Below are 26740 nucleotides of genomic sequence, written 5' to 3' on the forward strand. Positions count from 1 at the left end.
ATTAGGGTAGAGTACAGTGTAACTAGTCTGACTGTAATACACCTGCATTTTAGGACTTTATTGAAAACTTGTACTCAAAGCACAGTTTTCTTCTGGAGCGTGAGAACATACCAGTTAGCAAAGTATGTGATAATTAAGGAAATAGCTGTTTGAGTGGTGATTTCAAATGCCTTCTGCATTTCCTCTTTGAGGATAGAGGAGGGTCTAAATCTGCTTTCTGTGCAGTGACTCAGTGTCCTAGTGTCCTGCTCCAAGCTGTGAGCTGTTGTTTGCTTTTACTGTGGGCAGCTCCTATCACCGGCCTCTAACTCGCTTTTACAAACAGACATTCAGTAGGAACAATGCTTGAACAATCAAACCAGCTTTTGCTTATTTTTTCTTTTTATTTTCCTTTTTTTTTCCCTCAGCAATTAAAAAATTCCTCCCTCATGTAACTGTCTTCCTGTCAATGTATATGCGCCTGTATGCAACTGCCCTGATTATGTTTGTTTCTACAGCATGGTACAGGCTTTGCATTCTGGAGCTTTGCAGCCAACCAATAAAAAAGCCATAAAATCAGCCATTGGCTCTGAGTCTCCTGCAGGACTAATGAATAAAACAATCAGGAATCTCTAGGCCAAGGCATATCTGAGGAATGGTTTTGCATAAAATGAGCTAAAAGATATTTAAACAATGGGCAAAGGTTTCTCCCCTTCTCCTCCCAATCAGGTACTAATTTAAAAAATACTTACTCAGTTAACCTCAAACTTCCCCTCCCTACCTTCCTCAGTTACACACTGAGGAATCAAAACCAGCCAAGTCAGAAAGATGTAAATGTTGCTGTTCTTCTTTTTCTGTTACAGCTGTGTTTAGAAACCCAAGCCAAGAAATTTTGGCCAAATATGCTAACATGTTCTGGCAGTATAGGAACAAGGCTCTGCAAATGTTGAGGGTTTTTTGTTGTTTGGTAAGGTTTTTGTTTGGTTAGTTTTTGGTGAGGTGGAATGCTAAGTAATTTTAAAAAGTGTTCAACGCAAGTTAACTTGAAATGAGAACTTTACGGTTTTCCCAAAGCAAAAAAACGGAGATCTATTTTTTAAAATGGAATAAAATGTTTTCTTAATATTTTCTTAAAAAGAAGCAATTATTTCTGTTATTTGTTTGTCTCCAGGTAGCATTTCTATAAGGCCCTTCCAGGACCAGTTGCTCTCCTGATCCACGGAGTGGGGATATGCTCTCTGTCAGTGTCAGTGGCTCACATGAAAGGGCAGGGCTTTTGAGAAGCTTCTGTCCATTAGCCCCTGGGACGGGGAGCAGTAGGACACATGGTCAGCACTTTCCCTGCCTGAGGTGGTGCATCACTCCAGCTAGGCTCATCCTGCCTTCCTCCAGCCTGCCTCACTTTTCATCAAGTCTGACGGCTCTCACTGGACCTATTGACTGTGCATTGATACTGCACCACAGAGCAGAGGGTGACAGGGCAGGGTTGGCCACCCATGACAAGCTGCTTGGAGAGTAGGAAATTTGGTGTCCTGGGATCACAACAGGCAGTCTTTAATCATTGAAATGTTGTCATTACCTAACACAGTGGCCTAGTCCTGAATTTGACAGCATGGCACAAAGCCATTACTTTGCAAATGTGGCTGATGAGCTACTGCAGGCTCCAAAAGCTCTTCCCAGGGCAGTCCCTGAGTCACCAGTGAGACAGGCCAGGCTGCACAATTAGGAGCTCTCACATGGCAGAGACAGAACAGTTCTTCTTCCCCTAGTTCTCAGGCCTTTCACCAGTGCCTTCCCTCCCTTCTTCTTTCCCTTCTCTGCTGGCTCTGCAAGTGCAGAGCCTCGGAGGTGTAATCCTGCACCCTGGCATCTCTCCGGACTGCTCTGCTCTCTGCAGCTCCCCCTGGAGACAAACACCAAGAGGTGAACCAAGGTGTGAGAGACAGAGAAAACGGCGTGACCTTGAGCTGCACTGTCACCAGGGTAGAAAATAATTTGTGTTAGTACAGACCCTTGGAATGAGGTACACTGTCAGTCTGTGCATGTAGCTCCCCTCATTCCCTGGACGAGGAACTGGCAAGGCCCCATAATACAGCTCCAGCTGTTGCAGCCCAGACGCCGACAGGCTGCAGATGAGCTCACTGAGAAGCTGTAAAAAACCGAAAAAGTCTTTGACTCGAATAAGCCCCTAGCTGGGCAGAAGTGTGAGCTGGCCCTGTAGGATTTTGTAGGATCATGTTGTTGACTTGTTTTAGTGAGGTGAGCGGGTGAGGTGACAGTGAAGTTGGCCTATAAAATTCCAAAGTGCATTTTCTGGACTCTCCTAAGGGAGTACAGCATGTTTATTCTGCTCCTTAGCATGCTGTTATCTGTTCTCCATGCTGGGATGCAGTGATTTCCTTCTTGGCTGTGTTCCCGTTGTATCTAGCCCCTGGCCATGTTTTTGCATGAAGTGCCAAGGGACTTTCGTTGCAGTGGCTGTGAAAGGTATGCAGCATAGCTCATGTGTCAGTGTCTGGACGGGAAGAAATGAAGCATGGGTACAGTGAGTGTGTGTCCAGCTGAACTGGGGGCAAACTTGTGGGTGCTCCTGGTCTGGACTGCTTAGCGTGGTTAACTCAAGCTAGTAATTGGGTATGGCTACTGAAAGTGCAATGGACACAGCTTTAGATGCCAATTAGCTTTCTACTACCAGCTTTGTCTTTTAAATTGTGCATGTATTTTGATACCTCCAGAAACCTGCAGCAGACATGAGGCAAAGAGGATAGCGCAAAAACTGATTTCTGTTTCAGAACAGCTTGAATCTGTGAAGTGTAAAGTTCTCGATAAATAGGAGGAAATGAACATACTGGAGAGAAGAAAGAAATGGTGGTTTATGCTGGGATGGTGGATATAATGGAAAACACTCCTAAAGAAATGGAGGCATTCTAAACATGTCCTAGCAAGGTTTCTCCATAAATACTGATGTCCAGGTACTACCACGGTAGACCCTTTAGCACCCTTTAGTCATTCAGTCATCTTTATTTTCTCCTCTGAGAACCTAATATGTACCTAGTCCATGAGCTTCTTTGATCACCACGGTGCCCAGTCTCTGTCCCTGCAACAGGAGGCTTGTAGGTTGATCCTCACTGCGTCAGATGATGGTCTGGGGTTATTTCTGCATTCATGTTACAAATTTGAGGATTTGTAACCAACTGTACATTAAAGAATTACAGCATCATTATTTTTAGCCTGTTGTATTTCTCAGCCTGAAGAATGGGATGGTTCTGGGTGGGGTTTTCAAGTATCCCAAGCTGGCATCATCTACCCTTGAAATGAATACTGAAGTGCATGGTAACTTCAAAGGGGGAGAGATAGCACAGTCTTGTGATTCCCTTTGAAATCACATATCTAGATGCTTAAATAACTGAACATAATTACAGATGATTCACTGGTGTATATAAATGACCATAGCTGTGAATACATTTTGGATACAGAAAGGAAGGTCAGGTGTAAGTCTACATTGCAAAATAGGTCTATGATGGATTGTTGATATGAAGTATCGGGTTTTAGTAAAATTACAAATATTAACATTACTTGTTTACAGAAAAATGTTATGATTTTTTTTTTTTAAATTCACTATACATCATTACTGCTAGAGTGCTCATTGTCATTGGTGTTGTACAAAGTGAACAGTGAGAGACAGGCTTGTATTGAATATTGTGCAATCCAAGGTACAAAACTTGCAGTCTTTTTTATGTGCTAAAAATTGCATACTGAGAGGACCACTTAAACTATAAAAGTTAGATGCTCTCAAATTTTGGCAGAATTAGTGCACTCGACATTTAAAAACAGTATTCCTTTTCTACTTTCAGTTGTGCAGTTATAAACAGCACATGATCTCAATAAAGGCATTTTTAACCTGTCCTTGTCACTGGCTACGCTGATAAGTGTTCCAGCTGCGTGAAGAGAGGAGGCAATTTCATGCAGCTAAATAGATGTTAAAAAGTACAGTCAGCACAAACAGGGAAAAATGCGTCACTCTTAATGGTGGGCAAACAGCATTTGTTTACATAGCACTTATGTTTGGCTAAGCAGCTAAAAGGTCAAACATTTCTCCAAACTTTCTGTCCCCTGAAGCAGTGTTATGCCTCTTGACAGGACATCAAATTAGATAATTAATTCTATTGGGAGTAAAACAGAGCTGCCAGAAAGTCACATGAAAGTTGAAAAAAAAACCCTCTGAAAAACACATAACATGAAAATTGCCCAAAGTGTGTATTTGTTTCTTTACCTGTTCAGCTATAGGTGCAGCTATTGCTGCTTTTAAATTGAATAGTATATTTAAAATAATTGTTCTTCTGCCAAATTTTTCAAACAAACCTTTGCACTACTATCAAAGAGTAGAAGACAGGAGTCTGTTACTTGTTTCTGAAGCAATTAGCAGACCTCCAGCATCAGAGAGCTGTGAGGAAGGTGATGAACTCTTGGTTAATCTAGACAAATTTACTTGGTATCAAGATATTAAAACAATGAATGGCAGCAATTAGTCGTGACAACTTCCATTTTTTTGGCTTGCAAACAGGATATCTTGGGCTTGACATGCCTTTGGAAATGTTCCTGTGTACGCTCTGTAAGATATGCTCCCACAGCATTATAACAAATGAGTATATGAAATCTGGTCCTCTGAAAAAATAGCCACTCTGAGAATCTGAGAATTTCCTCTCTTTGCTTTTTTAAACCAAATATGAATATTCAGAAGGTCTTTTTTTTTTTTTTTTTTTTTGGTGGGGAGGGGGTGCGGTGAGGGGGTGGGCTTTGTCTCTACTGTAATGAAAAAGTACGGTCAGGAGATGGCAATGTTGTATAGTTGTTCCAGGAGGAGACAGCCACATCACCAAGGTAGAGAAACGTCTGATAGTCCCTAAGAAGTAATGAGGGAAAATGGAGTGACCCCTCCAGGCCGTTGGACAGTTGGCCCTCCAAGCGTACTTTGGCTGAATGCTTCTGTGTGTTTACTGAGTTTTTATTACTATTTGTAACAGTAATTCAGAATTTAAAATCCCTCATTTGAAAGGGCAAACCTATTATCATTTAAGAAGAGCAATCTAATTAAACAACTAGTGCATTTCCATATTCTTTTAAAAACATGATTTCAGAATGCTACATAAGTACAACGTGTTCTTTTCCACACAGATTGCACTTTTAAAAGGATAAGTAGGTCTGATGCATTTGCTTTTGCTGGAATGTTGTGTGACAATTTAACTGATCTGTTACTGCCTTTTCAGGCTGAAACTATGAAAATTAGCTAATCAAACATGTTTCTCCAAGGCCAAATAAAAGTAAATTATTTCCTTAGAACCTTATGCCTGTGGTTCAGGCATGATGAAAACTAGTTATACGTGAGTTACTTTCACTAAGTCTAATCCCAAATCACTAGAAAGCTTCTTTTTGGCTTCAACAAGTTCCAGATTAGGTCTGGTGTGCTTTGTCAGCTAGCAAGCTGAAAGATACCAGATATATTTCCACCACCTCCTTTTTTTTTTTTTTTTTAACTACTGTGGAGAGCTATTATGGTACTTCGATATAAATACGTAAATCAAAGCTGCAAAAGCTCTCTGCCTTCAGCTGTACTGAAGGCACTGGAATGAGCTAAAGAGCCTGTGGTAGATAAATCCAACATATAAAAATCCATGGAATAGCTCAGCAAGAACTTGGAAAGACTTCTGTAAAACACAGGACTAACAGATGTCTTGAGAGAAGAAAAGTGAGTAATAGTTTGAATAAAACAATCTTTGGGTCAGATGATATTCTGCTGCACACTTTGAAATCTAAAGCTCTGTGTTACTAGCCAAAAGAGCAGGCATTATTTCAAATGTTAGCGATATGTAAAGTACAAAGCCTTTTGCATGCAGAGCTGCGTCTGGCAACTCCATCTAAAAGCCAGAAATGGACATGTATGCTGAAAGACTAAATCAAGACATTTGTATCAAAGTAATTGGTTTAGCAAAAGCAATGCTATGAACACCCTTTCTTGTTTACAAGGTAAGACCTGGTTTTACTGTCTGATAGGTTTCCCTCAGGGTAAGAGAACTGGCAAGAAGTGAGGCTCTATGTCAGGCTCAAAGACTTGTGTAACTTGAGATGTAGTGCTAAATTAAAACTCCTGTCACACAGGAACTACTTACTATAATTTATGTCAAGGTTAATGGAGTAAAAAGTATCAGAGTATTTTAAATGCTGATCAGACATGCTGCCAATTAGTATCACTGTAGATTTTTCTTATGTACTGAAGGATATTTCAATGTTTCTCAAATTTATGAATTTATGTCTTTTTTTTTTTTTTCTTTTTCAGGAAGCTGAAGGAAATATCACTGCAATTTTTGATAATCTGAGAATCACTGAGGAAAAAAAAGGTGAGTCTGAAATGCTCAGATATCTGTGTCAGTGCGGTTACACAGAAAGTGTTAGAGTGATGGAAATGCCGGTCGTAACAACTTGCTGGGCTTAGTTATTAATAACAGCTGCATTCAAGTGCTCCTTGTAGAGAACACACAGTAGAGTAGCAGCTGAGAGTCATAATCAGATATTAGAGAATTGACTTCAATATGACCCAGAGTGTTAAATAAGAAAAATTAACAATGGGACTTATGCATAGTGTTTGATTAACAACTTTGATTGCTTCAGTTTTTTATTTAGGTACAGAAGAGACACATTATAGTACTTGTTAAAGCCTTTTAAATTTTCTAACAGTGTCCTGCTGATGTTTTTTCATACCTAACATTAAGGAGTTCCATTCCTTGACATTGCTTACTAGTGCCAATTTCGGTAATGTCTTATGAAGCGGAATTTTATATGTTGGGAACTGGCTTGACTTTTTTTTTTTTTTTGGAAGGAGGTGGATTATGGGGTCATGTCAAGCATTTGAGGTAACATGTTTTAAAAAGTTACAGCATGCAGCTTTGGTTATTGATGGTGCCTGTCAGAAGTAAATGCTGAATAAATTTGTTGCTGTGATCCTTTTAGTATTTAAGTTTAGCCCAAGCCTGTTCATTCTTGCTATGTTTTTAATGTTCCAAAGCATTGGATGAGGAGCCATCCAAGCTGAAACAGCATGGAAAAGAGGCGGTTTCTATTTATTCATCCACTGTTAATGCCATGAAATGCACATATGCAAATAGGTACAGGTTTCAGCATACGTGACATAGCTTCAGGTTGGTTGTGAGTTTGTAATGCTGCTCACAAGTTTGCTTTTCATGCCTGCAATACAGTTTTAGAAAAACTGAGAAACTGTCAACCATCACTAAGGCTCCATATGAGTTGAAAAAATATATCTATAAAATAGCTGAGAAGTCTAGTTCATTGTTGGAACAGAAGGTGGCTTTTCAGTCATGTGCCCTGCTGTTGTCCACAGGCATTTTCACACCTGCAGTTTAGTGGTATAAGAAATCACTGCACCCAGGCAAACCAGGTAGTGGTAGCCTGCAATAATTTTAATTCCTTGGTTTGCGACATGACTAGTTTGTTATCTTATATTGGCAAGTGTAATGCAAATTATAAATCTGTCATCTGGTGGTGGACATTGCAGGTTAGTAAAAGGCTTGAGCAATACACAAAAAGTCTCACTGAACTTGGTGCATTTTGGGTCAGCCTTGTAGGTTTTCATTCATTAGGCTGACATAATGGAGTTTCCTACTGTTGTTATAACACAACACTATCTAAGAGATAGGTTTCTCAAATTTAGATGGCAGGTGGTGCTTTGTGCAAGAGGGTTCAAAACACTCATAGGATGTTCCTGTTGTGTTTTGTTTGTGAGCTATAAACTTTCATGCACAGTTATGAGATTGTTGGTAAAAATCTATAATGATACTTATAGACTCCACAGAACAAGATCCACTAATACAGAAAAGGATTCTGTTTTCATCTTATTGCCAACATTTGGTGTTAAAGGGCATGTTTTATTTGCTGACACAGGCAGAAGTTTTTTACTTTTACATTGTATTAGGAGACTAAGAATTATCTTTCTTTCCAAAGATGACTTGAGTCTCAGAGGCCCCCTGCCCCCTCCCCGAACTCAGGTCTTATTAGATATAAAGTTTTTCATTTAACTTTCAGCTTAACATAGAAAATTATGAATTTTAGGACTCTATGGAATCTTAAAACTAAGGTTAAGCTTCAGTTAATTTACTGTTTCTGGGTATTTAAGTTGAGAATTGCCAGTGTCATATTTCACAAGGTGGTGTGTACAGTTACAGTAACCTGTTGTTGGAAGGTGGCAGTGCAAATAGGTCTCAATTCAGGAGCTGCTATGTAATGATCTAAGACCACTAATACATGATAATTTCCTGAACATGGAAAGTAACCTGCTTTATGGAATGAAGTTACTGTATATTATGCTGTTAAAATTTCCTGGATGGATGCATTCATTAAGTTTAATGAGGGAAATGGGAGAAATTGGAAGAGAACAACAGTAAAGCAAAGTATGAAATCTGAATAAACAGTCTCCTCACAAACAGTGTGGAGAACACTTCCTAGACAATGGCATATATCTGCTTAGATTTGCAAAGCTTGCTTTGCCAGAGCTGAGTGCTAGTAGATCTAGCAATCTATTATTTGATTTAAAATTATATACAAAATTACATGAAAGTGTGTTGGTTGCTGACAGTCACATTCCCTTCAGGAACTGAACATAAGTCAGTGTAGCTGAGGTGGTAAGGATGACATAAAGGACCTGTATGAATAGGAGAGGCCTTTAATCCTTCCCTTCAAAAAGATATTGATGGGTCATGGTCTAAGAACATTCACAACAGGAAAGGTGCAATGAGGATGATAAAACATGATCACATTTGAATCTGTTTAGAAATTACCGAACTGTGCATGAACCTACTTTCTGGTATTTCTTTGATTTTGAAATGAGAGTAGCATGACCTGCAGGTCAGGTATGGAACTTTATAGATAAGAGTCAATGTCATTTGACAGACCAGACTTGGAAGAAAATTAAGCTCTCTTCTGTCTGAGAGGATAATAGGATGTATTTTGTGAAAAGTTAAAATTTGGGAAGATCATTAACATGAAATAATTGGTCAGCCAAAAGGCTATTAGAAATAAAACATCAAGGAAATTAGTAGTAGATATAGTTGAATACAAGGTTAATTAGTCTCATTTCTATGACGTTAATTATTAAAAGTAATCAGCTCTGGGATACTTACAGAAGCGCTCTCACTAAATATTTTAAAAAATGTAACAGAAAGACTCTTACATTTTGCTTCCAGCAGAGTTTATGTATAAAGCTTTTAAAGATGCATGCTGTCTTGGGATATTTGCATAAGATGATCCTTTATAAAATGAAGTTTCAAAATTCTGCCCTTCCCGCCCAATGTTAGGAATAACATTTCTAGAGCTGACATTATTCTCTTTCTCCAGGACAGATCAGGGAGACAGAAACATCAACAGTACCATGAGATTTCTGAATCAAAGTCTGTACTGAGGCATAATTAAAGGATGGTGTCTAATTATCTGAAGTCAAAACTGTATCATCTTTGCCCTTAATGCACGTAAGATAACTTAGATGACATTTAATTAGAGGCAAAGCAGGGATTAATACTTATTTAATATCTGCAGCAGAAGCTTCCCTCATGTGCAAGGAGGTTCTCCAGTGAATTGGGGCAAATATTTAGTCTGTGTCTGCAGATACATATATAATTTGCAGCAAACAATTTTCTTAGCCAAGTTTCTACTCTTTCTGCAGCAAGATTGTGTTTTCTTCAGGCTTAGCAGCTATCTGATGAAAGACTTATTTATTTTTAATGTTCATTTGATAAATTAAAAATATTCAAAATCTAAAAGTTTGAACACTATTGTGTAACTGTAAATGGATGGATTAAGTCATATGCTTTTATTTACTTTCCTGATCAGACAGTTGTATCCCCAGCTCTAGTGGAAGTAATGAAATTCCTTTAGGACCTAGCTTTCCATTCTCATTTGTATTGGTCAAGTGTCTCTTTCAGAACTTTGTAGAAGGTGACTAGAAAAAAACCCTACCAAATGTGATGAAATACATTCTCTCTAAAGTGAGTAAATATTTATGAGTAAAAAAATCCCTGTATTTATTGTCGGGTCTTAACAGCTCTATTTGATCCATGCCTCAATGATTTTCAGAAAGGAAGGCAGCAGGAAGGCAAGATATGCTGTGGAAACAAAGATGTCCACACTCAGCATTATAAAACCTTATGGACCAGTGCCATAAATTTAAACCACCTTTACTCTCAGTGCATGACACCAGATCTAGAAAACATCTCTCTCTTGGTCTCTGTTCTTTAGAAAGGTCTAAGGGGGAACAGCATACCTTTTCGTTCTAGACCTGCTGCATCCAGTTGAGAACAGGCAGGTGGATGGTAGCTTTCTACGTAGAGTTAGTCTTTTAATGATCCCCAAATTTTGGTTTTCATTTTATGAAATCTGACTATGGCAGCAGATTTTTTTTGAAAGCGTGAGTCAGGTTCAGATCAAGTGGAAACTTCTGCCTGATTTTGTGTAAAGTTTGAAATAACAGGTCAAAGAAAAGAACTAACCCTTTCAACAGGAAGGGGTGGTGTTCTGAATAAACATAATTAAACTTTTGCTATGAGGATTGTTTCTGTTTATCTTTAAGAGTGTGAAGAAAAAGTAGGAAAGGGGCAGATCATACCAACTGCCTAGCTGTATCCATGCAAATGGAACACCTTCTTTTGGCCCATGCAGGTTCAACCTGGTGGAAATTGAGCCTTTTTTCTCAACTTAATAAGTAATCAAATAGAAAGGGGAGGTGGGAACACTCACACTTTGCATCAAGCCAGACAAGCCCAAAGATGTCTATGTGTCAAATGGGTGTATTTGCATTCGTTGGAGCAACCAAACTCGCAATTTCCAAAACAAAAAAAACCCAAATAGCTCCTTGAAGCTATTTCTTATTTGGGAAAACTAAAAGGCTATTTCAGTCATTTTTTTGCTATTTTTTTCAACTTGTTGTTTTTATCAAATTTCATGAACAGATTTTCACTGTAGTAGATGACATTGCAAGACATTAAGTTGACAAAAATAATTTATGAAGCTGACTTGTTAGGTTTTTGTTTTGTTTTAGGCACAGATCTGTAAAAATACGTAGCTGTAAAATATCCTTAGCCTTCTTCCTCTCCCTCCCTTCTTGCTCAAGCCACTAAGACGAGAGACACATGGAGTCCAAATTCTGTAATAGTGCATGTGGTCTCACAGCGTTTCAGTACTTCACTTGCATTGGGCTCCCATGGGATTCACCAATGAGGCGTTACTGTCCCTGTCTATTATGATTTTCTGCCCAAGTCTTCATTTAGCTGTAGAAACCTGCTTTAGAATAGCATTGTCACTAAGAAGTGAGAAGGATAGGATTTTCTGTGGATAACTAGAGTAGTCACACTTAAAACAGTTACTGTTTAAAACAGAAAAAGGGTTGAAAGTAAGCCAGAATCCCTCAGTAATATCTAATCTGTGGAGTAGGGAGAGAACATCGTATAGCAGCATATGGTGCTGCTTGCTGCTGGAGACAGCGTTCTGGAGAAAATGCTTTCTGAATTCGGGCCCATGATGCCAGTTCCCACGTCCTGTTTTGAGATAGAAAATGGAGAGCTGCTGCAATTTGCAGTTACCCAGAAATGTGGTCTATGAGGGTAACTTAAAATATCATAGCATATCATATCATGGTTTGGAGCATTTCTGGTCATTTTGTTTGAACTTTCTTCTGGGGACACAGTATGCATTCTCCTCGCAATATAAACCAGCCATTACTCAAGTCTGATCTATACTTATGTACAAATACTGCTCAGTATTCTGTGAACAAGAATTTGCATTTTGAACTCACTAATTATTACAGCAGATTTTTAATATTTCTCTTCATGTAACCCTCAATTTATCTTTATTGCATTTATGAAATAAATACAGGAGCTCCCAGAAGGTGAATGTGATATTACTTTGTGCTCACCTCTCACCAGGGACTCTGCCAGAAGTTTACAAACATCAATTAAGTTTCACCACGCTGCCATCTGGGAAATAACTTTTCTTACACCCATGTTACAGATGGATAAACAAACAGGAGTTAAATGTCATGGCCTGGATCATGTAGAAAATTGGCAATAGGTTTCTTACACTGTCTCCCAGTCCCGCAGTTGGGTCTAACCAGTAAGAATGCTGCTACATTGTTTATTTACATTTTGAGACTGTTTTTAATGAACAAAGTTGCCATTTCTTTTTTCTTCTGAATCATCCAAAACTAGACAGCATTTTATTTTAATAAAGTTCTCACATACCCAGGCTGGTATTTATAGTTAAAGATAATGTTTATCCTCACCTTTGGTTGCTACTAACACTTGTGTACGCTGCTGGCACAGGATGGTAGCAAGCAAAGCACAAATAATTTTTTGTGGTTCTTTTTAAGACATGTTCCCACTGACAACAGTGGCTTTTGCATCCGTACCTCATGCTCATGTTATAAACTGATATCTCCAGTTTCTTGATTAGTTTTATTTTTCCTTGCACAGAATCCTTTCCATTTTCTAATGATTTTACAGTGGTGGTTGATAAGACGTGCCCAAGAGGATGAGGAAGTTTTTTTTTCTGTTGTGGGTTCTTATACACGTATTCACTCAGGTTGGACTGATTACAGTATTTTATTTTGGTTTTGTTTTTGTTTTGTTTTTGGTTTTTGTTTTTTAATTTTATTTTTCATTGTGGAATTTCAATTCCTGTATTTTTGGTAGCCCCTTTCAACCTGACAGTGATACATCTAATTGTGGGTAGAAATGGAAAGCTTCTAGCTGTTACAGTTGTTTTCCTTCCATTTCAGCTCCAAGTGATTAAAATTTCAGTGGGGATTGTTTAAAGACCATCTCAGTTCTCCTTTATGTGTGATATTAATTATAAAGGCAGACTACTAGTGTAGTCACTCTATGACAATGGAAGATTTACTTCCACGTGAAAAATGGGTCATTATTGTTACACTATTGGAAGTTCCTGGAATTATTTCTCCTGGGGAGAAGGTGGTGCCAAAAAAAACTTGGTACATTACTGTATTGATAACTTCCAAATTTTAGGGACATTCTCTCAGGAGAAAGTCGTCCTTACTAACCTGAGATTTAGAAATGCCAGCCGGTTCTTTCTGATTTTGGCACTGAGATGTAAAATTGTTAGAACAGATGGCTACGTGCACTATGATAATTCTCTTTGTAATGAGCAGAATTATTGTTTAAAAATATCTCAGATTATACCTCAAATATTGGCTTAGGGAGCAGTCAATAGAGGTCCAATATAAACCTGAAGTGACTGATTACAGTTATGTCTGTTCTCAAATGAAATCTGGGTGTATTATGCACATATTAATCTCTGCAGGATGTGATGAGTAAGGTTACCTGTGTATAAATGAATAAAAGTTAATAACATGAAGAAGATCCACATAAGGATTTGAAAGGGCCCAGACTGGCCTTTTACTTCGCAAGGGGTGAGCAGTCTGTCAAACACCATGGCTGTCACTCTCCGACTGTTGCCATTTGGGCAAGAGATAATCACATCCCATGCCCATAACCATGCTCAGGGGACACCAGTGTTTCCAAAGCAGATGGGAGCAGCCAGAGGGTGAGAGATCAAAGAACATCCTTGAAGGAAGAAGTGATGGGAAAAAGAAAATTTGAAAGAGATGAACTGAGAGGCTGGGGAGAAGCAGAAAGTAGAGAATCCCAAATCAAGTCTCGTTCTGTCTAAAAATATTATTTCCTTTGCTTGTGCTAAACAACTAGAAGCTGGGACTTGAGCTCTGAACAGTGTGTTCCATGTGAACCCGTAGGGCTGAGTGAAGCAGGAAGCTTTATTTTAATATTTTATTATTCTCTTTTTAAATTTGTAACTCTCTTATCTCTTTAACTTCTGCCAATAAATGGTTTATTTTACATTTGCCTTAATTTGACTTGAGTTTAGGTTGATTTCAGGCTGCTGGTAAATGTCAAGATCCATTACTTCTGAGTAGGGAACCTTAAACTTGACTACATAAATTTTTTTTTTTTTTTCTTTTAATTCAGTGTCCAGAAAATCTATTGCTCTTGGTTTGCAAGCAGAACATCAGCACCTGCCCAGCTGCATGGGCCAGTTTGCAAGCTGATGTTAGAAACCTCTTTTGGCTAACAGCATTAGTTAAGTATAGAATAGCTTAATTCTAAAAGAAGTTGGTAGTATCCAACATTTAATTTACAAACATAAGACAAGATTCATGACGTCACATAGAGAGGATAAGCTGAGGAGAAGTAAGAATGGAAGAATACGCAAACTGAAGTTGAGGATGTTAAATGAAGTATTAAAAGAGAAGCAGCACTGCTCTGATTCATTCTGCAAGCAAGAAATCTGTTCCACACCTGGAAGCAGTTTAGCAAAAGAGTCTGAAGCCAAGTACTAGAGTTTAAGGAACTAGGGCAGAAATCCCATCCATGTTCTAACCACAGTAGATACACTCCCTGCAACACTGAGTGTCATTTAGGATATGGACAGTTAGTAAATCCTCTGTATTCTAGACAGTTTTCTTTACCTTAATGGCGAGTCAAGGAACTTACATAAACCCACCTTGGACATGCACATGGCACTTCTCTTTCCTGCTGTGCTTATGGTACTTATAGTAGTGTTTGTAATACAGAAACTAGTTCTAAGATACCAACTTACTGCAAAGCGGAAGCTTAAGAATTATTTTTTCTCTTGTATATGCCTGTACTTATTTTGCAGTGTCTTTAATTAGGTTCTCTTTTGCCTATATGGTTAATATTTTCTACTAGTGAACACTCAAGGTCTTGGTAAAGTTTCCGCTTTACCAAGGACTCTTAAAATAGAACATTTCTCACATTAAGTCCCAGGAGAGCAGAGCTCTTAATTGGATTTAAAGAGGTACTGTTGGAACTTTCATTAAACAGAGATATTTCTCTTTAGTTGCAGAACTGATATTCTCTTTTTGGAGGTATTTTTCTCCTTCACTCTGAAAATCAATTATAAAAGCTATGTAAATATTATTTTATTTATAGTCATAAAATGAGAAATTATACTGAAAAAAGAATGATTTTTAAAGCCAACATTATTTGCATTGTGATGAAAATAAACACAGCCTTAGATTGTTCTTTTTTTTTTTCCTTATCTCATTCTATTCTGATATAGCAAACTGTCTTTATCCAGTAAGATCAAACTTTCAAAATTTTAAAATCAAAATAGTGAGCCATGTGCCTGAATCACAGAAATGTGGAGCTGGAAGAGTGCTCATGAAACATAACTGAGTCCCAATACCAGTCTAACCTGTTCCTCATACCTTAAAAATATAGAACGTGAAGTAGATGGTCACTCTCTATAGCTTGCCTTATCTTGTGTTTCACTTTCCTGACTGTTAGATAGCTAGAATAGTTTTCTGAAATGCAACCTGAAGTCTTCTTAGGAGCGTATCTGGCTGATATCTTCTTGCAGTCTTTGAAACGGGAATTGCCTTTTAATGAGCTTTCAGTCATGCAGTTTGATGGAAGGGAGAAGACTGTGTCCTTCACTAAGTGAAGCAGCATTTAAATAATAAAAAGGACCAAGGCTTCTGAATACAAGAACAGTCTGTCTTAAATGCAGAACTCTTTTAATGGCAAACTCTTACCACCGCACCAGAAATACTAGGATTTTGTTTGTGAGTTTAGTGTCATGGGCCAAATGATGCAGAGACTGGACTGTGGTTATTGTCAGATTACAAGAGGTAAACATAGAAAAGTGTGAAAAACTTCTGTTTCAAAAGGAACAAACCTCACAGAGAGATCTGTGGACTGAGGAAGACCTTTGGGGGCAGGAGTCATTAGAGAGTGAAGAAGGTCTCCTGTGATGGCTCATTCTGTAGGGTTATCAACTTGTATCCATTTTGTAAACATCCAGGAAGGGTTTTTCTTATCACTTTCATGTTAGATAGTGATTGTAGTTATATGTGTCTATACAGTGTCACAGGTGGCTTTTCAGTTCTGCAGGTCTCTTGGTTTGCTTGGCTCAGTTATGTCAGAAAGCCTTTGTTACCCACTCATAAGGGAAATAAAGTTAAATTTCAGGATGGCAGATTACCATCAGCAGGCAAAAAGGACCTACTATTTTCTACTGTCTTAAAGGAAATGAGCTCAACTCCTTAGATCTTTGCAATGTCTGTCTGTCCCCTGCTAGGAACCTACTCTGTGTGATTATGAATCCAGCACAATACTGCTTCAAGTGAGCAAGTCATTCCACATTATTAGCTGCCATGAACAGAACCCTTACCTCAAGTCATTACAAAATCTGGACATGATATACAATCAAAGCATGGCATGCATTTCTTCTGTGTTGTTTATCTGGTTAATTAAGCTGTTGTCTGAAGTGATTGAATTATTTAACCTAGAACAGTTGATGTATTCAGTCTTTTTTATTTTTCAATTAATGAAATGCAAGAAATGGGTAATGATAGTAAGATATTGTAGTTAACATTCAGTTCTGCTAATGAAAAAATACCCAGCAAAACCAAAACAACCAAAACCAAGAACACCCCACCCAAACATGTGATAAAATTAGTCAGTTATCTAATTGAATTTAGAATGGAATACATAAAGCTGCCTGTGTATGCAGTGAAAACCTAATTATTAAGTCACTTTGTGAGCAAAGTGATGCACTTGTTAATGTCTACATTGCATTATCTGTCTAATTGGGGCCAGACTGAACAATCTAAAATCTCTATCATCCTTTTCTCTTTGCTTGTTTCATAGAGCAGAGCATTTTGGACCAATGTCTTGACTAGGCAGGACTAGGAAATACTGCAATGTGTTCTTCAGGATCCTCTGGAGTAGAACCAGTTCAGGACATCCTGGGATCAGGGTAACAGCTGGGAGGAGTCTGGAAATTTCAGGACCTATACGTGGGTATGGAAAGGATCAGTGTAGTGCCAGAGGACTGGGTGGGGGAGCAGCTAGCGATACTTTATGAACGGTTTTAGGAAGCTGTGGATACACATCACATGGTTTAATGGCACCTTTGAGGTATGTGAGTTAAGACTCTTCCTCATTTCTTTGCTTCTCTTAGCTTGTCCTCCCCTTTTTCTCTTCTCCAACTATTTGAGGTTTAAACCTTTGCTCTACAGCCCCTCCTAATACCTGCAAACCACCATTTCTCCATGCAGACATTGGGTTCTACCCTCCCACAGATTCTGCTTGCTTTGCCCCTCCTCCCTGTTTCAGGGTCACACAGGTAGTCGATTATCCTGTCTAATTGCTGGGGCCACCCACCCATGGCCTAGGTCTGTACCAGAAGAGTTTCCTTCAGAGAGCTGTGTCAGATAAAAGAGCACCAGCACCTGTGGAAGATGGTAACAAAGAGGAAGAGTTGTGTGATTGCAGACAGTGTTTCCTAGTATTAGACCCACATAGCATATATTTAGATTGTAATAATGGTTCCCCTTGAAGTATGTCTGGCAGATGTGATCTTGTTCCAAGACAGGACCAAGCTGGAGAACAACTTTGTTCAGGAGATAGCCTGATCCCACAAAAAATATAATGAGGAGAATGTGCAGTTGTCAAGAGCAAGATACACTAACGAGAACAGCCAGAGCTTGCTGAAGCAATATAAATTCAATATACAAAGCTGCTTTTTGGAAGAGGTAGACTTTTATATAGAATATTTACACTTGTATGCTCTACTGTTTTAAAAAGAGTATTCATGCACAAGCCTGTCTCTCTCATTTTACTGAAGATAGGAGTGGGGAGACAAATTTGAACCTAAATAAGAATCCTGAAGTCTTTGTGAGTTGCCTATTATTCAGGTGCCAAAGAATTACTGAGATCTTAATTAGAGATGTTATAAAAATAATAGGGATGGGAAGCAACCAGTTAGAAAAGGAAAACCCATGCAGATAAGGTGCGGTGTGCTTCAGTCTGCATAAGGGGAGGAACAGTGGCAGCAAGTGGTGTAAGCAGAACAGAAAATGAGAAGTGTTCACCTTACAGGAACATCAAAAACTGTTTGCAAAAAACAGGTAAACCTGTTTTTTCTCTTTGCGATTTTTTTTAAGTACCTGATGTGCTTTGATGGTGGGTTCTGTGAATCTTTTCAGTGATAATGTGGGGAGGTGATGCTGCACCATTTTATAGTTCTGGATCTTGTACCCAATTTGATGTGCAGGGGTTCAAATCCACTCGGGCTGAATTGTAGCTCTGTACTGGAGTTCTGCAAGTATATGAGTTTCAAAAAGAGGTCTTTCCTGTGTATTCTTTTGTTATTTTGCTTTAGAAGACAGCAGCTCCTTGCTCCTTTGCTTATGGGGCAGTAACGTGTGTGGGAGGTGAAATCTGTACTGGCCACAGTGCATTTCTTTAGACTTGCCTGTAGTGTTCCAGGAGGGTAGCCTTTTTTGGGGTTTCCGTGTGTGCCTGCCAAGTTTGACCGATTTATGGACTGCCTTGGTATTTCCTTATTTGCCATGAGCCATTTGCATCTTTTGGCAGCTGCAGTCTTCTCTTAGGTTGGACTAGATGATCTTTGAAGGTTCCTTTCAACCCAAACTATTCTATGATAAATGATACCCTGTGGTCTGCCAGAGATGGCCCAATAGCCTCCTAAAGTAGCCTCCCAGTCCTAATCTGGGCTGTTGGTTACAGTGGCACAGGTAATGCTTTTTAAAATAAATGTTTCGGGGTGAAGTTGTTAATAACATGGAGTGGAATTGTGTCTTTGGGAAGAATGATCTCTTTTAAAAAGTTGTTGTATGGGCTGGGTGGTTATTTAGGACCTGTAAATGACTGATCTGAATCATCTGTACAGACGCTCAGGAAATCTCTTCCGGGAGCAAGGTTGGTGCTGAGGGATTGCTTTCTTCCTATGTGTGTGAAATTAAGGAATTCCTGTCTGCTTCTATGAAAAGGCAATGGCAATATCAGTAGACCATGACTATGCCATTTGTTTACTTAATAATTTGGAATTAAAGCTTAGTTTATGGTGATAGAGCAATACCTTTCTGTATACACTACTGCTAACACTGCCACTGGATGGAGAACTGCAGATGTTGTTTTGTTCACTGTTTTTATAAGCTTTAAGCTAAGATCCGATTTCTGTAGCATGCAAATGGGCATAAGTATAATGCTACCATCTGTGTCTACCCATTGTCTCAGTGCAAAACCAAAGGTATTTAGTAGACTCTCTTCATTGCTGTCACATGTTCCTGTGTCTTTGCAGTCAGTGTTGCCAAGTATTGACTTTTGTTACTATTGCTGAGTTGAGGACATGAAACACAGGCCTTCTAACCACTAGTATGCTTTATTTTTGAATCCCAGATCCCTGCTCTGAATAAGGTAGTAAAGACACCTGAGGTATTTTTCTTTCCCCCCTGCAAGTGCATGCTGGGAATTATAGGGTATTCTGCCAGAACCCACATGTCCCAATTACCAGCTGAGCTGTCCCTTTGATCAGTTATTTACTCTTCTCTCCTACACTTTGTGAACACTTCAGTATCTCATCGTGCAGCTTCCTCATCTCAGCCTGTAATCACCAGCCTCTTAGAGTGAGCTTGCACCTACCCATGGTGCTTCCCCACACATCTCTCAGTGTGTTACTTTTGCCTGTTGGGTAGAGTTTCTCAGGTGTGTGAACATCTATTTTGTGAGTTCCTGATGCTGAGCATTTGCTTACATAAGGTGGTGGTGCTGTGCGCTTGCAGGGTAGCACAGTCTTAAGTTTTGCTTGAATTTCTAGTATCCTCTGGTGTCGTAGATACCTAAGTGAATTGCTGAGAATTTTTGTTTACTCTCTTTCGTGCAGGTACCTACTTGTTTGCCTAAATGACACCTTTGACATTCAGGTGTGGTCTGGTATTTCCTTGAGGCTGCAGAGTGGCGGCAGCAGCAGTGTGCACTGTTGAACACTACCTTTTGAGGTTTCTGCAAAACAGCTGGAATCCTTAGCTTTGTATTTCTTTACTCATAATCTTGTGGATAGTAAGAAAAGAGAAGGAAAAATAGTAGGATTTGCATATCAAAATAGAATTTGGGTAATAGCTATGTGATGAAATGCACTTTAAAGCTATTTCGAAAAACATAAGGCTACAGGAACCTCTAGATCATCTTCGGTATAATCTTCTGCATTTCATGGTATATAACCATGTCAATCCTAGCAACCTTATCTAAGCTCAACTGTTTCACCCTTCAGAAAACTAAAATACCAGCATGGCCTATGTCTAGACAGTTGCAATCAAGGTGCTTTATGCCCAAGACAGCTTTGATACAATGAAGTTGCTTAGTATGGTGTGGACACAATTAACTTGGTAGATAATTTCTAGCTCTGTAGTTGAATAATGTAGAAAACCACCATATTTTATCTTACCAGTGCAGAGGCCTCATCATTGCTGTTTTAAGCTCTTTCACCTTGCAGCAAAACAGACTGGGGAATTTGTGAGTCACAGTGGTATTGCTACTGTAACTGCTCCTGTTGGGTTAACAAAGGCAAGCCTGTCTGTCCTGTAAGAAAGGATTTTCTGTAAGAATTACCATGTTACTTCAGACATTTGTTTTACATGTGGAAGTTGTGTACTATGGTGGTATGCATATTTGATATTGTGCATGCAAATTAGGTTGATTAGCCCTTCCAGGAGAAAAAAAATACACGCTGTACATTTTTTCTCTTGGATGGGCAAGTTTCTCTATATTTGTCTCAAGTATGTACACTCATGGAGGTGATGAGTTATTAAACAATATACTATATTTGTTAAACATATAAATTATTTCTTAGTGTATGTGTGTTGTGCTTCACCATAATTATGTGTGAACTTGAAATGCACCTTATACTATTTGAAACGCTTCCACACTGTTATCTTAACAAATGTTGCTCTTTGCTGCAAAGTCAAAGTATATTTGAATATAAGGGCACTTACAGCATATTTATGTCACCTTGGGGCAACAACAGGGAAAACTTCTAAGGCTGTAAAGCCACCTTCCATAACTGCAGACTTTTGTTATTAACCCCTGTGACCAGAGTACTGCTTGATGTGAAATGAGTTGCATAAAGTATTTCTTGATAAGTACTAAAGGTGCATTCCCCAAACAGAATTTTTACCTCCAGTCTCACAGGCTGACTTTGTGAAACAAAGGAATGGAAACATCAGTCTGCTGGAAACTGCTGTCCATGAGGGCCTGGGGCAGACAATAAGCCTGCAGCTGAAAAGTATTGTCAGGCAAAATAAATTAATTTACAAGTCAGCTACATTTTTATGAGAAAGTTTAAGCAAATTAATTTCTCTCTTGAACTTCTAACTTCCCCTAGAAATGAAGCCTAGAACCAAGATGAAAATATGTTTTGTTATGGTAACATTCATGTATTTTTTCAACTGATTTTCATTTTTGCATTGTATAATGGCTGAACAAAACTTGCTGTTACATCTAGAGTCAAATGAAGTATTTGCAGTGGTACACAAAACCAGGCAACATTCTGCTGCTGACACCTTCGAAAGTAGGCCTCCCATGGAGTTATTGCAACAAACATCTTTATCACCTGCTACTAAGTTGTATGATGAGGTCACAGAGTGGTGAGGAAAAGAAAAGTGATGGTGTTATAGCCATAACCATGAGAGATAATACAGGTGCAGATATTTTGATTGATAATTATCTCAGTTGAGGATAATCTTCACCAAGCTGAGGAGGACCACTATACAGTCAAAAGGTTGCTGATGTTTTAAGTAGGACTTCAGTGGTATGCAAGCAGTCTGCACTGGGATAATCTTGTTTTTCTTTTTTATTTTTTTTCCTAAGACCTGACAATGAATGGTATGATTTCCTTTCACTCCTCCACCCAACTCACCAACACTGAAAACTCAGGGTTGCTCCCCAGGAAAGACTAATTTGATTTTGTGTGTGTATTAGACCGAAGTGTTGTGGTTTTTTTTTTTTTTTTTTTTTTTAATTTATTTCTTTTAATTTTTTTAATTTATTTTATTTGGTTTGACTCAATTACTTGTTGATGTGTGAAAAAATGCCTGCTCACAGGAGAAAACTTCAAGATTTCTCCTCAGAAGGCATATTGTCAGTTAGAATGTTTCTATTCAGCTATCCAGGAATGATGTGCTGGAAAGCTGTAATTTTGTTTCTCATTCACTTTTTTTTTTTCTGGAATGGACGTTCCTAACAGCAGTAGGATCCCATACTTGATGAAGGTTGTATTGTTAATGTGGAAATGACAAGGCATGTTGGGAACTGAGGCAGTCTAGCCAAGGAGCGTGGTTATCTGCTGAGGATACCCCCTAAGGCACTTAATTAAAACTCCCAGCAGGCAACATCTGCATGAAAACAATTTTATTTTTGGTGCAGTCTGGAAATTTCAGCTTTCTGATGGATTTTATTCACTCCTCCCACTGCCCAGCTTAGTTAAATTCCATTCTCTAGTATGCATGTAAACAGAACCTATGGATTCCATTAAAGGCATGCAAACTTCTTTATAAATAATGTCACTGTGGTGTTCTCACCACGTCTAGCATAAAAAGAAGTGTATGAACTGCAATGGTGATCACTTGCGTATGGATGTACGCTTCAGCAGCTGAAGGGCAAATAGTTATGTCTTTCTAAGTCATTGAAATCAGTAGCATGCAGTAGAATCAGTCTAGCTCCTGAGTGACAATACTGTGTGATGCTTATTTGGTTACTAGTTAAAAGATATTGGGGTGTCTGGGGAAGGGAGGAGGGTATGAGAAGAAATGAAGCTCCACAGGCAGAACAATTACTACATAGTTACTATTATGCTCCAGTGCTGGTCTAAGGTGCTATTCACAAGCCATGGTCATTTTTTCCTGTTCTCTGCTGGTATGCCTGCCCTTAGCAGTCTTCATTATTGACCTGGGAGTGAGCACAATTAAAATATTTTTTTCAGTTCTTCTCTGCACTCATCTTTAAACTTGATGGGGATTTTTAATATCCAAAATGCAAGTCAGAGAATTTAATGTTCTAAAGCCTGGGGTGGATGATTACATTTGCTGAAAATGAAGCTCAAAATGAAAGACTAATTAAAGTAGCAGTAATGTTTTCAAATTTTCTCTCTTTCATGTCACTGATGGCACAGCCTACTATTAGAGTTCCCATAACGCAGTTTTTACACTGGTTGCAGTAAATCACACCCATAGAGTGATGAGACAAGAAAAGATAAGTGAAGTCACTTTTGGAGGAGAACACAAAAGCCTCAAAAGGAGAATGCTGTGGTTGGCATTGACCTCCCTTGGGAAGGGAAGGAATAGGGGAAGTTTATCTGTTCCTTACTACACCATGGACGTACTTGACCAGAAATGGGTATGGTTGAAAGCATTTTGAATTGGTAAAAAACCAAAACATACCAATGGCAGGAGACCTTGAGAGAAGGTATGAAAACCACCTACAAGTGGTTTCGTAAGGGTCAGAGAAGCTGAATTAAAGGGAAAGACTGTGATGCTGGACATGTAAAACCTGAGAAAAGCCTGAATATTCACTAGGGATCTGCATGCACAGTGCTAGGAATAGTCAGCATATTTGAAAAATGTGTTAGCTTATACACTCAATTATTTCTTTGACCTATTCTTTTTGCTGGCAAAAACATGGTTCTGTTGAGTTCAACAGGTGACTGACACCTATACTGTGGATACCTATAATCTATAATTAAATAAGTAGAGCGCTAAGAAGGGCCAATACTTTACCTCCTTCCTCACATGAATAGTTTTTATAAGGGCTATCCACATAGCTGAGACTCATGGAGTCAGGCTTTGTATTAGTGAAAAACTGAGGCAGAAAATTCCCCTTCCAATACCTGTGTGTACATATCTGGAAAAACAGGTTAAATATAAGAATAGGGAGGTTATATTTCGCTATAATGCATGCTGAAATACTAGTTTCTTTGCCAAAATGTTTCATAGCCGTAGCTCCCATCCACCACCTCCTCTCCCTTCTTCCCCCTGATGTATTTTAATTGCATTTTTGTACAACTGGAGGTTCAAGGCAGTATTGTTTTCCCCTTTGGAAATGATTATATGAATGACTGCATGAATTCAAAGGACATTGCTTTAATTTTAATAATACCCTTATTAATATTAAATCCTTAAAAAAGATATCAGAAAATAATTTTATGTGTGGGAAAAAGTTTTGCAGGACATCTTACAACTCTTGTGTCTGCTGTACTAGCAGCTTCAGCCAAGATGTTCTCTTTCTCCTTGAATGAGTTGTGTGTGGATTTCAGTGGAGAAGACTGGAGCACATCTGATCCCCAATCTGCTGCAGGGGCTGGATCTGAGCAGGCACCCCAGGCAGCTCCAGGTCTGGAGGCTCTGGACCTTTAGTGTGTTGAGGATGCCATGGAAGTGTGCAAAGCTCCAGCCCTATCCAGAGGAATGCAGAGTTTCTCACAGAATCTAGTGCCAACAAGACTGCTGTTGGCTTGGTTTATTGTGCTATGAGCTACAGACCTTTCTATTAACCAGTATAATGTGGACTGGAGAACTCTTGATGATTGTTTTCTGCATACTGAAAAAAAAGATTTTTTTTTTTTTTCAAGTGTGAAACTTGTCCCCACATCAGCTTTTCCTTCTCTTTTTTTATTTTTTATCTTTTTTTAATATTTTTTTATCTTTTGCTTCTTAAGAGAAAAAGAAAAATCAAAGCAACACTTTTTATGTAACATTTTCTTTCATAGTCTGAAAATTATTAACTCATATGTTTTTGTAAGCAGAGAAATGTCTTCACATCCAAAACCACAGGTACTGGGGTAGGTGGCGTGTGTTAAAGAAATATCTGTGTTATGGCTTACCGTCTGTTTAAGTAGCTGCCTTTCTTCGCTTGTATTTTGCCGTATCCTGTTTATTAACAAGTTATTTAGTTTTAATTGAATGAGTTCCAATTACAAGAGGTAGTAATGCTGTCCTTTCAGTGCAAGGCAAATAAGTAAGAGTCTGAGCTGAGGAATCAGTTGTAGCAATGAATCCTTATGAAATAAAAAGATACATGTAAGATAAATGATGGAATGTCTTGGAGATCAGGAAAAAGGGCAAGTTCTTTCAAGAGAAATCCATCAAGGGATGCCAGTGACATGGACACCACATGTATCTGGGAAACTCTTCCAACATGAGCAGTGGGAAGGCATGAAAGATGCTGTGTATAAAATGTACTTCCTCTTTTCTTGTACCTCTTCCAAGGCATCTGCTTATGCCTTGTCATTAACAAGGTATCGGACTAGCTGGACCTCTGATTTTACTGAGAATGGCTGTTTTCATACTCTGAGATACTAAGCCTTAGTTTGGATCTGGACCTTTGGTAGATGTTTTAAATAATATTCTACCCAAGCAAGGTGACTGTTTTCTTGCAAGTGAAAACAAACGTAGGCTGAATAACAAGCAAATAAAACTGTCCTTCTAAAAGGCTCTGAGCTGACTTGGATATCTCTGCTCAGGGTGTGTATGCAAAACCCTTAAGACATCTGAGAAATGTAGTGAAGAGGATACTGCTCATGCTTTGACATCTAAAGATATTTTTTAGTTTTACTCTAGAATCACTGTAATATTCCACAGAGACTGTATAAGCAGAAATTGGGTTTGCTGTTGACCCTATCTCATCAGGGCACTTGCATCATAGTCATGACTGAAAATAAAACTCCTGGCCTGGTTTCATGGAAAGTTTCCCTGTAAAGGTTTTCAGGTATTTACCCTTGGAATCAATGTAAAATAATATTGCACCTATTTGAGCATGTGGATTTGGTTTGGGCTGGTCTGCGAAGTCCTAGAAATTTTATGTTTCTACCCTCAGAGGTTTGGGTAGTTAGTGATATTTCAGTAATATTATATTTGGGTTTAAATTGTATTTTAAGACTTAATTGAAAGCTAAAACTCAGAAGATGTAATTCAGATGTTAAAATACTAGCTTGAACAATCAAGGAGGCCACTCCATAGAAATGAATGGAATATAATAATTTTCAGTTTTTTTCCTATTTGTCATGAAGCCATCAAATGGTTCTGTCAAAATACTTCACAACAATGGAAGCAGAAGATACTGATTGTGAAGAAGAAAATATTTCAATCCTTATTAACTGCTGGGGAAAACATTTTAGCTTTTGTATAAAAGAAACCTGAGTAATTGATAAGTGTAGTAAAGTCTGTAGTGTATTACTGCTGACTTTTCATGTAATGTACAAAATTTTAGAATGTTTTGCTGTATTAAATACTGAAAATTTAAGATGTGTTTCATTGCTGAGAATAGCAAAAAAATGTTTTTCTTTGAGTTGTGGTGAAACATCAACATTTCTCACAAAACAGTAATTCTAAATTTGTTACCTCTACTGCCCATACCAAGCAGGTGGCTACATATATTTTTTGTGGAGTTGTAAACCAAGAGGTTACAGAGACTAACTTCTCAAAGACAAAGCTCAGGATGAAATAATGTGCTTGAGTGACCTGTTTCATGGAGTAGCAATTGTAATGAATTGTATCAATGCTCTGAGATGACTCATATTGTTCCAGGGTGTGAAACCTCTATGTCACAGCTCAACAAATCTGCGATCTTCCTCTTGCACTGGGAAACTGATTTCTGTGACTTTGTCTTGTCACCTCTCTTATACTTTGAACTCAACAGTAGTTGACTTGTGATACCCAGATGTGATACAAAGCGGTTTCCAGAAAGAAAGGAGTACTTCAGCTTGCCAGACCTGAAATCTGCAATTCTAAAGGTAACAGTTTAATTTTAAAATGCAGTTTGTTCTTTAGTAGGGAGAGTTTGAGTTTTATTCA

The 26740-nt window shown here is 38.5% G+C and overlaps 1 protein-coding gene across 1 annotated transcript in view; it reads left to right on the forward strand.

Annotated features, from left to right (window-relative positions):
- The window catches only part of C3H6orf118 (chromosome 3 C6orf118 homolog), an 84887-nt gene that overhangs the window by 7586 nt on the left and 50561 nt on the right, over positions 1 to 26740 (forward strand). The window contains 5 exon segments of the mRNA XM_071807277.1: positions 2715 to 2831; positions 2834 to 2901; positions 5247 to 5300; positions 6314 to 6374; positions 26474 to 26679. Coding sequence (XP_071663378.1) covers positions 2715 to 2831; positions 2834 to 2901; positions 5247 to 5300; positions 6314 to 6374; positions 26474 to 26592 — 419 coding nt within the window. The 3' untranslated portion in view covers positions 26593 to 26679.

Source organism: Patagioenas fasciata, chromosome 3 (assembly GCF_037038585.1).
Source record: "Patagioenas fasciata isolate bPatFas1 chromosome 3, bPatFas1.hap1, whole genome shotgun sequence".
Taxonomy (NCBI): Eukaryota; Metazoa; Chordata; class Aves; order Columbiformes; family Columbidae; genus Patagioenas; species Patagioenas fasciata.